The 14,145-nt window shown below is 42.6% G+C and overlaps 1 protein-coding gene across 4 annotated transcripts in view; it reads left to right on the top strand.

Moving 5' to 3' along the window:
• The first annotated feature begins 3,573 nt into the window (after nucleotides 1-3,573).
• Nucleotides 3,574-14,145, top strand: part of HECTD2 (HECT domain E3 ubiquitin protein ligase 2) — a 79,206-nt gene continuing 68,634 nt past the window's right edge. For 2 of the 4 annotated variants that reach the window (XM_045438190.1, XM_045438189.1), the window contains exon 1: nucleotides 3,581-3,853. In XM_045438190.1, the coding sequence (XP_045294146.1) occupies nucleotides 3,716-3,853 (138 nt within the window). In that variant the 5' untranslated portion in view covers nucleotides 3,581-3,715. Of the gene's footprint in view, nucleotides 3,854-14,145 lie in introns of all 4 variants that reach the window. The other 2 variants (XM_045438188.1, XR_006701597.1) reach the window with 2 other exon arrangements.

Raw genomic sequence — 14,145 nt, forward strand, 5'->3', positions numbered from 1 at the left:
ATTCTTAAAAAAAAAAGCCATCTTGGGGGTATTCTAAAGAATAAGTTGCACAGATTCAAAACGTATTTCAGTATGTTCTGTTATAAAAACAAATCAAGAAACTGTGTGTGTGTGTGTGTGTGTGTGTGTGTGTGTGTGTGTGTGTGTGTGCATGTGTATGGATGGAGAAATTTTCTAAAGATACAGACCAAGGTCTTAGCAATTATCTGTCGTTGGGTAGGATCCAGAGTTTATTTTCTTCATTTTGTTAATCTGTACTTTCTTTTTCTATAATGACAATGTGTTGTTTATGTAATAAAGAAAAGCCATTTTTTACATAATAATTTTATTTTTTATTTATTTTTAATTTTTTTAAACGTTTTTATTTATTTTTGAGACAGAGAGAGACAGAGCATGAACGGGGGAGGGGCAGAGAGAGAGGGAGACACAGAATCGGAAGCAGGCTCCAGGCTCTGAGCCATCAGCCCAGAGCCTGACGCGGGGCTCAAACTCACAGACCGCGAGATCGGGACCTGAGCTGAAGTCGGACGCTTAACCGACTGAGCCACCCAGGCGCCCCTTTACATAATAATTTTAAAAGCCACAGTCATTAAACCTAGGGAAGAGTTCTAACAATGTTTTTAACGACGTCAACATGGCTAAAATAGTTTCTTTCACCAAGTTTACTACTACTTTAGGACAACAGCTGAAATGTGAAAAGGATGTTTTCTTTAAAAAAAAAAAAACACCTTAAAAAAATAAAACAAGTTTACTATTTCATGGCTATACTTTCTATAATTAAGGTATTAGTTATAAATCACTCTTGAAAGACCCGTCAGAATTTACTTTTCTATTGTTCACTAGATTACTATTGTTCTGTGTAATTATAATAGAATGTTATCTATAATTAGACCTTCCATTACCTTGTAATTTGGTCCTTCCTTTTCTTCCATGGAAATAACCAGTTCTCTAACCTTTCCACTCTTCAAACTCCTATTCCCCATAGGTATAATTAATGGGCTTGGTTTTCTATCTGGATTTAGGAAGGTGAAATGTTTCTCCTGCTTCACTCCCAGTTTTTCCAAGGCTAATGAGTTTATACTTAGATGCCATCACTGTTGCACTTCTGGCTGACCCTTGCATAGCCAAAAAGCATCTTCATACTTTTGTATGGAACTGCCAAAGCACGTCCTGCTCCACAACCCTCTCTCTCCCACCTGGGCCTCAGAGGCATGTTCGTGGTGATTGGGAATGAGCCCCTCAAGCCCACTAGTTCCCTGGGAGCCATCACTCTGAAGCTTTCCAGCATCCCCTTCCCTGCCTCCAACCCCCATCCTAGAGTTCATGTGCATCAAGAAGGGAAGGAGTTTTGCCTGGAGAGCAATGTACTTAATAGGATGTAAAAGAAAACATCGATGAATTATGGTTTGGGGTATGTAACTCACAGGTGAGCTAATCAGTGGACTTGTTTAGAAATGGATTATCTATGTTGGTGCAGTAGCAGAAATGAAAATTTCTGACTTGCCTGGTTTTGCCAATATTTAGGCATTTTGTTCTATTGAATGGGACTGCATGTACAGACACACTTTTATTTAGTCTCACACATGAAAAGAGAAAGCATAAGGCATGTAACTCAAGTGATTTCTCATCTAAGCATTTTTATCACAAATTACTAAATCTAGTTGAAAACAGTAAGAAAGGATACTTTTCCCCCTCTAGTATGTGTTCTACCAACCTAGCTTGGCAGCTCAGAACATCTTGAATTGTAGTTAAAGGCCTCCCTTTACAAAACAACAGCTAAGTTGTTGCCATATCAAAAGATCGGCAAGCTGGCCTGCTAAAAGTCGGATGTGATTATATGTTCCTCCCTGGAAGGTATTTCAGAGGTTTAACAAGGAAAGAAAATCCTGAGAAAGAATTCAAGAAAAATAGGGAGAATGCTTCAAAGTGATGTCTGTATACATTATTTTCCCCCAAGGCTAATTTGCACAGAAATACTTTTTCCTATTACACTTGCCCCATACCTTTTACTAATTAACACTTAAATTGGTGATAATGGCAACAATAACTAGAAAGCCTTTCTATAAATGAGTCATAATTTGTAATTTAGAAATTAATTGAATACTAATTGTTATACTCATTACATTGGTTGCTTCAGATCTGCTTGCTACAAATTCGGGGTTTGAAAAACATGCAACTTCTGCACTTTAGTACTTAGTTATGCTACTAATTCTGAATTATGTAAAACAACAGAAAACCCAAACATCATCTTTGGCTTTGTTTCAGATATATTTTTGGTTCTTGGATCTGGGTATCCCTTTATCTGACAATTCACTCAACCTCAAAGCAACAAAGCCACAACCTAAAAATCTGAAGACCTGAATGCCAAGAAATTGCCTACATTTAATAGGCAAAACAGCGCATTCTTACTCTCTCCCTCCTCATATCTGCAGGTGTCCCCGCTGCTCCAGTAGACTGAGAAAAGAAAAAAGAGGGGGCGACAAGAAAGAAAAGGAAATTGTCTTTGTGGTTGGGGGTGGGGGAGAGATTGTAATATCATGATTAAGAAGCTTTCCTTTTCTGTTTGAAAGTTCTTTCCCATATTAATGATCTGACATTAAGGAATATGAGTCTACGCAGCAGCGGAGTTTGAGCCTGTCCATCTGTAACTTATAAAAGGAAAGGAACGAAGCAGGGATAGGAGGCAGGAAAGGGATGCAGGGAGAGAGCGAGATGTAGGCGCGTGGGGACGGGAAGGGAGAGGCGGATTTGGCAGTCAAAGGGGGGACGAAACGAACAGGAATGGAAAGTGTGGCCTGGCCGTCCAGCGCTGTGGTGGAGAAGGTGGAACCCACGGCGTCTCACTTCCCCCCCACCCCCAGGTTTTTCCTTTGTAGGTGGGGGCTCTCAGGGCATCTGGAAAGGATCGGTGGGCTAAGAAAGGAAAGGCTGTCGCCTGAGGATGCGCAGGCTCGAGACCGCCTCTCCTGGAGCAGGCGGGCAGGCAGGGACAAGCAGTGACCCCAAGGCTTTGTGGGCACTGGGCGGGGGAGGGGAGGGGAAAGGCCACCAGCCAGGTCCCGCGGGTCCCGGACGCCCAAGGTCAGGGCTGTCCATGTAAAGCATGTGGCCGCGCCCGCCCCGCCCTAACCAGCGCCAACTCGGGCGCTCTCTATCCCGGCCCGACCCTCTGCAGACCTCCGCTTGTACCCCGGAGCCCAGACCCTCTAGGGCAGACCCCTCCTCGCCCTGCATGGCGACAGTCGGCAAACAACATGGCGGCCGGCGTCGGCCGCGGCGCCTCCTCTCCCAACCCCGAGAACGGCCCGGCCGGCAGCGGCGGGCGCCCCGACCAGCAACCCGCGAGCCCGGGGCGGGGCGGGGGCGGCCGCGGCGAGCGGCGAGCGGCGGCCGCGGGCCCGGGCGCGCGCGGGGGTGGTGGCAGGGCGGGGCATCTGGGCTCGCACACCAGGCCGGGCGGCGCGGGGAGCGCGGGCGCGGGGAGCGCGGGCGCGGGGAGCGCGGGCGCGGGGAGCGCGGGCGCGGGGAGCGCGGGCGCGGGGAGCGCGGGCGCGGGGAGCGCGGGCGCGGGGAGCGCGGGCGGAGGCGGCGGCGGCGGTTGGAAGCGGCGGCCCAGAGCCCTCTCGCGGCCGCGGCGGCAGCAGCGCCAGCCCCAGCAGCAGCCCGGCCGCCGCCGCCGCCGCCGCCGCCTCGCGCTCCCGCCGCCCGGCCCGACATGAGTGAGGCGGGTCGGGTGCCCTCGCCTGCCGCGCCGCCGGAGGTGGCGGCGGCCGCTCCGGACGAGAGGAAAGGGAAGGAGCCGGAGCGCGAGAAGCTGCCGCCCATCGTGTCGGCGGGCGCCGGCGCGACTGCGGTAGGTGACGGGCGGGGGCAGCCGGGCGCCCCGACGGCGGGCGTCTGGAGGGAGGGCGGGGGGCGCTCGGAGACCCTCCGGGCCCCCCGCGGAGATGCGCCGGGGCCACCCTTCCCCGGGCTTCAGTAGAGTGTGCCTGGTGGACAGCCGCGAACACCTCTAAAGCTGCACCTTTCACCCTCGGGAAATGTTGGGGTGGCCGCGTCCGCTGGCTGTTCGCGGTTATTGTCTGCTTTGAGGGGCCCGCTTTGTCTAAGGAAATGGCCAGCATCTCGGAGGCGACGTTATCATCTGTTGGATGAGGATAAGGTGTCAGGCAGGGAGGAGTGGGTTTTCCACGGAGGTGCCTGCCTGCCTGCCTGCCTGCCTTAGGAGCGCCGAGATTTCCCCCCTGGCTTCGCTTTTCTTTCCCTTCCCCCCTTCGGATTGCACAGGCTGGGCGGCGAGTTTCCACTTAATTGTGACCTTTCCGTGGCTGTCAGGGTAGTGGGAGGTAGATGCCTCGGTGATGGTTTTAGTTTTCATATGGTACAGACATGTGACGTAAGGTGGGGAGGCTTTTTTAACCTTTTATTTAAACTCAAGTTATCTAAGCTTGACAGGGATGATTTCCCAGCTGGATTTTCTTAAGGATTATTTGGAGAGCGCTCAGCGGCTTCAAACTACATATTGCCAGATGATGTAATGGGACAACCCCCCCCCCCCCCCTTCCCTGTTTTTACTGATGGTTATGACTCTGGTACTTTGGAGCACACACACAAAAATTAATCTTTAACTTCTGGGATTTTTATTTGACATAACATGTACTTTCTGAAAGTTTGCTTTGGTACATTTAAAGACCATGACTTGTCATGCATCTGTGCTTGACAAAATAGTAAAAGTTTAAAGAACATGATACATTTTCTTTATTCCTACTTGCAATTCATTTCTTAAAACCTCCCTCTTAAATGACTAAGAAGTTACTAAAATAGCTCACTCTTTAAAGCGTTAGGAATAATGTTTTGATTCTGTAGGTTTTTCAAAAATGTCTAAGGACTGCGATAACTGGAAATTGTTAGAACAGGCTCTCTTCATTAAATCATTGTGGCTAAGTGTGGACAGTAATAAAAGAACACATATGGTAAAATATAGCTACAGTTGAGTGGTAAATTGGAGTTGCGGTTAGGAATCACTTTGGGAAATGCTTTGAAGGAATTTGTCATCCATCTGCTTGCAGACCCATTGGGGTTCCTGTGTTGGTACCCTGGACTTTCAGAGCTTATCCAGGACTTTCTGAACTTGCAAAAAGGCAGTGTTTTAAAAGTTCATTTCTATTTCGGTTGTTTAAAACAATGAATGCATATGCTTATGAGAAAGTTACATGAATGTGGGTCCTCAAGTGAGTGTCCTCCCCAAAACATATTTATCTCAGTGTGGCTGAAAAATTGAAGGCTTGTAATAAAAACTTGGAGAAATTGATAGTATGGACCCAGGACTACAGACTGTTTCCTGAAACCCTTGGAATTCAGAAATTTTCAGATTTTTAGGAAGGTAATTTGGTATGTAGGTCATGTATAATATCCACAAGTGGGGTCCTGGCCAGTTCCCTATAACCAATATGTCAGTAGTTCTGCAGTGGAATGTATGTTTGTTCCCACTAAGTGAGGTGAAGTCAGACTTAAGTATAAATAGCGTCAGATCAGTTCAGATCAGGTTGGATTGTCAAAGAGGTCAGGTCAGGTACATGTTTCATCACCATATGAGTTACAAAAGCCTTTCCATTTTAATAGCTTATGGGGTTTCGGAAGTGTGAATAAAGGATTATGGACTTTTACCACTAGTCAAACAGAAGAATAGAGTTCAGTAAGCTTTTTTTTTTTTTTAACCTTGAATTACAGAAATTAAAGAAAATTGAAGAAAATATGTGTTTGGTTCTCCAGAGGGCAAGAGAGCTGGGATGATGTCTCAGTTCACCAGCAAGTGGGGAAGGCCTTGGTGTGGAGGGGCAGGGAAAGACAGTTTGTGGCCTGTTTGGTTCTTTTTCAGCCTCCATTGTGGATTAGATGGAGCTTCTGGAAGTTTGCTTAGGAACCTGATTGCCATCAGTAACTTTTTTCTCTGGGCTACTTTCGTGATTCTTTTTTGCCCCAGGTGATCAGTTCTGTCTGTGTAGACTGAGTTCACGATTCAATTAATGTAACCCTCCATTATTGGCTTTTTCCAAAAATCATTCTGTCACGTTTTTGTGAGAGTTTGGAAATAATTCAGAGTGACAGCTCCCTAGAATAAGTAGAAGGTCAGATTATGATGACCCTAATGAAGCCTGAAGAGTTGGGACTATATCCTGGAAGTTTAAAGAAATGTGCAGGAGTGGGCTTCAGGGTACTGGAAAGAGAACCCTAAAGTGATTGATCCTAAGACCCCTGAAGTGTGAAGGAAGCCCGTTCTAGCCAGGAAGTGCCTAACACAGTGGTCTCAAACCTGACTGACCAGGGTTACCCTGGTAGCACGTCAAAATCCTAATTCCCAGGTCTCCCTCCACAGCACGGGTTTTCAACGTTTGTTGCACTGTAGAATCGCCTGGGGAGCTGTTAGAGCCATCATTGCCCGGTTTCAAATGCAAGCCAGTGAAATCAATCTCCGGCTTCTTTTTACTTCTCACATGTAGCTAAGATTGAAAAATTGATGCTTTACTGAATTAAGGGCTCCATGGAATCTGTGTTTTAACTACATTGCTTCAAGTCTACTTAGTTTGTAGAGCAGTATTTGAAATGGACTGGTGAAAGGTAGGGATTAAATGAATGAGGCACAGCAGAAACCAGGGGTGGTGGGAGAACTGAGAGAAAAGGTGGTTAAAGTGGCTCTAGGATGCTCGAGAGGCTCAGGATAGAGCCCTGAGAGAACCATCAAGGTGCGTGGTTTGTGTGGCGAGGTCGTGCAGATCTGCAGAGGTGAGGAGCCCAAGGAATTGGAAATAGTGCGTGGATACGAAAGGCTGGTGGTGTGAACACTGAATCTACTGAGACTGATGGATTAGAGTGGAGGAGAATATTGCAAATTAGTTGCTACTATAGTTGCTAACGGAAGTTAGAAAAATATGGTGAATGGGGGAGAAGAAAGTGGTCAAAGGAAGAGCAGAAATGAGTGGTGGTGAGGATGAGTTTGACTGTCTACTTCAACATTTAAATCAGATGAACAGGAAAAGGGAGGAGGTTCTCCACAGAATAGGGTGGCAAGGAGTGGAATGGGTTCTAGCAAGAGTTAGCTTTAATCAGGTCAAGAAGGTGAAGGGAAATGGGGAAATCAGTTTAGGATTTCAAAGAGAAGTTTGCCCACAGTGAGGGCCAGGGGACTTGTCAAGTAGGTGGAAGGTGAGGGAAGGTTTTGAGGGAAAGCACAAAGTTTGTGGAGAAGATTTGATAGAAAATCAGTAGCAGGAATGAGAAGTTTGTACACATTGTATGAGGTGTGTATAAATGGGGTTAGTGGAACCACTAGCCAAAATGTAACTACCAGTTATTAAACACCTATTATGTTTAGCTTTGGGCTAGATGCTAAGAAAACATAAAAACAAGGTTTAAAAACATTCCTGCCTCGGGGTAGGCAGGGCTAACACATAGAAACATAACAAAGCAAAGCAATGTGTAGAAGTCACAGTGAGCCATAGAAACAATTTGCCCCTTAGGAGACCAGAGTAAGGAAATCAATGTGTGCAGAACTGTGAAGAAAGGCCTGGAAGTAAAGGTAATTATTTAAGCTGGCTGGCCATTGAAGGATGATAGGATTTGGATGGGCAAAAGAAAGTGGGAAAAGTACTCCAGTGGGGAAAACAACATGAACAAGGCTTACAGAGAAGCATTAGGGAGCCATACAGCGAGTCCAATGGAAGCGTGCTGGGAACTTGTGGGAGGTAAGTAAGATTGCATGGGGGCTGGAGCCAGATCACTAGGCACAGAAGTATGGACTTTTTTTTTTTTTTTTTGTCCATGGTTAGTGGGAAGCCACTGGAGTTGCTTAAATAGAGAATGAATGACATAATGAAATCCATGGTGGTGATTAGCAATAGCATGGACAGGAGGAGGAAGAGTGTAAAGGAAGGAGCTTTGTAGTTGGTACCCAAGATGACAGGTGCATCCACTCAGGTGGTGGCCACGTGATAAGGGTGAGGGATGGAGGAACCCGCATGATGTGGAACCTTATTAGACAACAGAATGAAAAAGAAGGAAGATTGATACATAAAAGGATTCTGCAGTTTCCAGACAGGTTCTCTCAGAGAAACATGTTTACATAAAAAGGTAATCCAGCCAACATCATTCCAAATGATGTGTATAAACTCACATAAACTCTGTCCCATCTAGTGTTCGGAACAATCTAACATATGGAGAATCTTGTGCCCTTTGTCCATCTTGTTCTAAACAAGAGGTGAGACAGGAAAGAGTGAAGGCTGTGGTGCCGAAGGTATTTTAAGCAATTGAATAAACAACAGATATTACAAAAATACATCATATATGTGTATGCTTAATACATATAAGTCATATAAATAATAGCTAGTATTTGAGTACCTACTCTACACTAAGCATTTTCCCTGTGTCTCTTGTTTAGTCAGATTGCCACCAAAAACAGTCACCACAACCACTGTGATGGTGAGGAAGATACTCTTCTTATTTCACAGAAAAGGAATCTGAGAGTCAGAGAGGTTACCTGTTCCTTGCTGGAGGGTAAAATGGCCGGTTAGGAGCAGAGTTGGTTTTAAAATTGAGATGTTTCTGACTCAAAAACTCTATAGTATGCTCTTTCCACATACTATATTGCTGGTGAGGGGCAGTGTGGTTCAAAAAACCTGCACCTACAGCAAGCAGTATTTGTTATTTTTGAAAAGAGGTTATGGTCCAGTGACAAGTTTGTTCAAAATTTTGTTACTGGAGATAGAACTATTATGGAAGAGAAAGATGTGTTCAAGGATATCTGATAGTGTCCGTTTTCATGATGGTGTGAATATATCATTAACTTCTATGTAAAATAAAGCAGTCTAATTAGAGAAAAATAATCTGAGAGTCTTGCGATGTAAAAAGGAAGGGCTATAGCTATATAAACACATATCCAGGGTGTCTCTAATTTTGAGTGGGTTGTAAAGTCTGTTTGTCAATTTTTTAACTGCACAGCCATTGTGTAGTTGCCTGCTTATTCTCTCATTCATAACTAATTCAGAATGTTAGGACGCGAGTAATTTGACTATATTTAACGATTGGAGAAAAGTGGTCATTGTGCGTTGTGAACCAGGGTGCCTTATATGATTCTGAATCTTCTTCACAGGGGAAATGAGAAGACTAAATTAATACACAAAAAGCATTTAGGAAAGAGGCTTGACAAAGTGAGCTGAATAAATGTTGGATGATATTGTTATCATTATTATTATTATTTGCAAACCAACATCTGTCGCTGGAAAGCTGTTTGTAAGCCAGCCAGCCCTTTCTAAGTCCATCCTGTGGCTTTGGTACTCTCCTTCACAACTTTGTGTATCAGGCCTCCAGCCCCGTACCACCCTGTCTTCTTTCTCCTTTCTTTCTGTGCGTAGACACCACACACACACATACACACACAGACACTCACACACACTGAATTAAAGGACCTCACGCGTCCTCTGAACTCTTCAGGGCTGGTGTATGCCTGGGTTCACGTGAATTTCTTTTTGGAGAGGAAAAGAAATAGCTTCACAAAGGGATACAGCTAGTGTTGCCAGAGCAGCAGCTTGTTTTGGCATAGTGTTTGGAAATTAACTTATTTTGAGTTTGAGTTGAGGAAGAGGGAGTAGAGAAGGATCAACAGAAGACAAGTGAGGAAGTAGGTGGAGCTGAGAAGGCTCTGGGAAGCTTTGATTTCCCTACTTTTTCTCTGGTCTTGCCTGGCAAAAATGTTAGACGGCTACGCCTTACATGAATAACAAGTTGTTCCTAAGTTGATATTTGTAACTTAGTGACATTTTGGTATGCAATCAAAAAACATCTTGGGGGAATGATTGTAGTAAATGAATATGCCTCTTAAAAATAGAAATTATTGGGGTGCCTGGGTGGCTCAGTCAGTTAAGCGTCCAACTTCGGCTCAGGTCTCATGATCCTTTGGTTCATGGGTCGGAGCCCCATGTAGGGCTCTGTGCTGACAGCTCGGAGCCTGGAGCCTGCTTTGTGGATTCTGTCTCTTGCTCTCTCTGCCTCTCCCCTGCTCGTACTCTGTCTCTCTCTCTCAAAAATAAATAAAACATTTTTTAAAAATTTTAAAATTAGAAATTATTGAAATTTTACTAATTCAACTGAATTGAAAAGTCTGTCTGAAGTCTGAGCCTAGTCATTAAAAAGAGCTCTCTTTCAAATTACCTTGCTTTTGATCCACATGTTTTTATTAAAGAATAGCAAATTGGTTGAGGAATTGCGATTGCATCAAATCAGACATTTTAAAAGTAGTATTTTACTGTATAAAGATAATCTGTTGATGAAAATTTTTTTTCTATTCCTATGTTGTAAGATAGGTGAATAAAATTTCCCATGCCACCTTGCTTTCCTGATAAGTGAATACTGAATTTTCTGAGCTTCAGGACTAACCTTTCTTTTATATTAAGTCGGATTACTTTTCAGTTATTTATAAGATTAATTAATTGCATTGTGACTTTTCTGGTGTCAAGATTTTGTTTCAGAATCCACATCCTTATTCCTAGTCTCCTTTGAAAGAATTGGTTTATGTCACTTAAGAAAAGCAATTCCACTTGGACTGGTGCTACTTAGTTTGGGAGGGAAGTTCACACCTTGCAAGTAGCTAACTTTTCACATCTTAATAGAAGGCTATAGAGCAAAGTTAGCACTTCTGATTTTATAATGCAGCATCCTAATAGGGAACTGTGAAAAAAAAAAAAAGAAAGAAAAACAAAATGTCTTTATCCAGTAACAGGGCTTAAAATAGTCTCCTTTGTACAATACAATTGAGGCCTCTCATCTGATGTGTCCCTAACTGGTGGTTTAGGTCAGTTTCTATAAAAAAAAAAAAAAAAAAAAATTGATACAGCAGAGAACCTTAAATGCTTTTTACTTTAACTTAAAACAAACATATAAAAAAATTTAATGTTTATTTTTGAGAGAGGGAGAGAACAGGGGAGGGGCAGAGAGAGAGGGAAACACAGAATCCGAAGCAGGCTCCGGGCTCTGAGCTGTCAGCACAGAGCCTGACATGGGGCTCGAACTCACAAACCATGAGATCATGGCCTGAACCAAAATCAAGAGTCAGACCCTTAATCGACTGAGCCACCCAGGCGCCCCATTAACTTAAAACATATAAATGTACATATGTTCACCTGCCTTTTGATACAGTGACCTTTGCTCAGTAACATAGAAAGTCACTTAATCTTTTGTAAAGTAGTTTTTCTATGCATGATAGGTAGTCCCCGGACTCCTTAATACTGAATGATACATGCGTTACCTTAGGAGCACTTAAACTGTTGCTGAAATATTTATCTTTGGATTTGAAAAATAAATTTCAGTGAGGCATGGCCCAGAGTATAGATTGCTATTATCCCTACATGCATATCAGAAATCACCAATGCGAGAAACTCAGTTTTTATCCATTTAGATAATCTTTCGTTCTTTTTCTATAGTCTATTTTATACTGCATTTATATTTACCACTTTTCCAGCAAAGCCCTTCATCCAAAAGTGATGCAGGGATATTCTGAATCAGAATAATAGTTCTTTTCTTTTTCCTAAGGTCGTATGTTGTATTGAGTCTAGCTTAGGAAAGTATGTTTTCATCTGTCTGGATCAGCTCTGTCGAATAGAAATATAATGTGAACCACACATGTAATTAAAAACTTTCTAATAGCTACATTAAAAAGAGTAAAAATAAAGAGGAAAAGTTACTTTTAATAATATATTTTATTTAGCTCAACATATCCAGAAACTTACACTTCGGTATTTAACCAATATAGACACTTCCTGAGAGACTTTGCCTCTCTTTTGTACTAAGCCTTTGAAAATTGTGTATTTTATACTTCATAGATATCTGTTTGGACTAGCACATTTCAAGTACTCAGTAGCTCCCTCTAGCAAATGTAGTATATGCTCCAGCAAATGGGCATATTAAGCAGTGCAGATCTAGAGAATATCTTCTTGTCCTCCCAAGATTCCTTAAATTCATTCTTACTTTGAATGCCTATTGTTGCAATCCTCAGAGTGTCCTCCTCCTCCTCCTCATAGAGATACATGAGGTGGAAACTACTTCTATGATGATACTAAGTGTAGCATCGGAGTGTAGAGCCTAGTTTTCTAGAGGATACATGACACTTGGTATCGCAACAAATTGAACACAGAAGCAGGTAGAAGAATCCAGCTGTCTTCTGTGAAATCAGATGTTAAAAAATAGATTTGCAAAATGCAAAACAATGGCACTCTTCTCACTAAGAGGTTTGTTTGTTTGGGAAAATAATATTTTCCACAAATGGGTTTATTGTTCTCTTAAAAGGAATTAATACATGCAATAATTTTTAAGAGGGTAAAGGGATTCTGAGACCAGAAAGTTGGAGACACAGGTTGAATTCCCTTGGTTCTTTATTTGGCATTATTGATGACAGGTATTCTACATAAGTGTGTTTTCCAACTAACGAAGTGTTATTGCACATTTTAGAATGTCCAGATGTTGTTTATTGTATGGAGCATTTTCTGAAATACATCATGTACATGTCAGATAGACGATACTGAATGTAATCTAGCATGTCCTATTGACTGGGCCCCTGCGACAGCTCTGCATCCAGAGCTTACGTATCCGCGGAGCTCTGTGTCAAGTCCATCTAGCTGTACATTTGCAGTGTTGGTCTCTTCCGTGAGTAAAATTTCGGCCAGTTGACCCATCCAAATAGCTAGAATGTAACATTAATTTTCACTTGATACAGTTTAAAATGCAAGCATTTCCAGCTTGTTCACAAAACTAGTAGGTTGAACCATGTTATGAATGAATAATGAGTTTTGTAGATAGAGAAATTCAATTTTAATTCAGTCTAACATAGTGGTGAGATGCTATGGTTTGAAAATGTTTCATGATGAAACAGAGCCAGCAAGGATTATTTTATCAGTGATTGGTTTAGAATGTGAACAAAAATGTTTTATATTGTACAGCAGCTTTTGGGGATTAGAGGATGAGCAAGGTAAATTTTATCACAATCTTGAATATGGTGGAACTTGGTATTCAGCACAAAAGCTATTATGGAAAACTATGAATGCCCCTTTTATTAGTATCTGATGAGAAATATGGTAAAGAAATCAGAAATTTAACTCGGGTAGTTTGTTCCTCAGTAAAAGTTGAAAATAGGAATTTGTATTAAAATAAAATTTAAAATAAAGTTGACAGTATTATATGTTAACAGGAGCAGAGCAGTTTTTGTCTATTTGTCTAAGTATTTTTTATTTCCATTTTTTGAAATTGCTTGTGATTATAGAGACCACTGAGGTCAATGTTAGGTACTTGTGAAATGTAATCTTTGATTAGTTATATAATTACTGCGTAAAAATTTTCCTGCTGTTCGTTGAACTCACAGTTGCCTCTGCCTAGAGAGTCAAGTCTATTATTTGCTATACCAGGTTTAAATATTTTGAGTTTTTTCCTTAATGAATTCTTGCTGTTCCCTGCCCCCCCCCCCCCCCCCCTCCATTAGTGCTTATCTTCAATCTGTAACAGCTGGTTGGGTATCCTGCTACTTTGTGTTCTTCAACACATCCAGCCCACTGTTTGCAGGCTGGCCACATTCCAGGACTTCATCCTTAATGTTCTCCTTCTGTAGGACTCACAGATCGCATTTCCGAAACTCCTCACGAAACCAGATGTACTAATTGTGGTAGATCCAATTCTTAGATGACTCAAAAAGTAATGATCTCTAACCTTTAATTTAGTCTGATGTTTGATGTCAGTTAATACCCAATAGCTTGGTGAGTTGATTCTCTGATTTTTAGTTTACACGGCACAATATGCTGCCCTGTTTCTTCTCATGAAAGTATTGGTTTCGTGTAAGAGTTCTCTTATGTCTTGGACAAGAGTGTGGGGCAGCGGCTGTTTTGAGAGTTGGCTGTTGTTAATCTGTAGTGTACTGTCAACCTGTAAAACGGTCCACGATTTATCCCATGTCATCTAAGTATAAGGTATCAAGAACACAGCTGTCTTACAAATGGGAGACTTACGAGACCAAGGATTTTTTTTTTCATTTCATTTAAGGTTTTTTGATTAGAAGGAGCAGAAAGTAAGGCCAAATATGCCTCCTTTTTGAAAAAGGTGGGGGACGCCTGG

The sequence above is a fragment of the Leopardus geoffroyi genome, chromosome D2 (genome assembly GCF_018350155.1).
Source record: "Leopardus geoffroyi isolate Oge1 chromosome D2, O.geoffroyi_Oge1_pat1.0, whole genome shotgun sequence".
Classification (NCBI taxonomy): Eukaryota; Metazoa; Chordata; class Mammalia; order Carnivora; family Felidae; genus Leopardus; species Leopardus geoffroyi.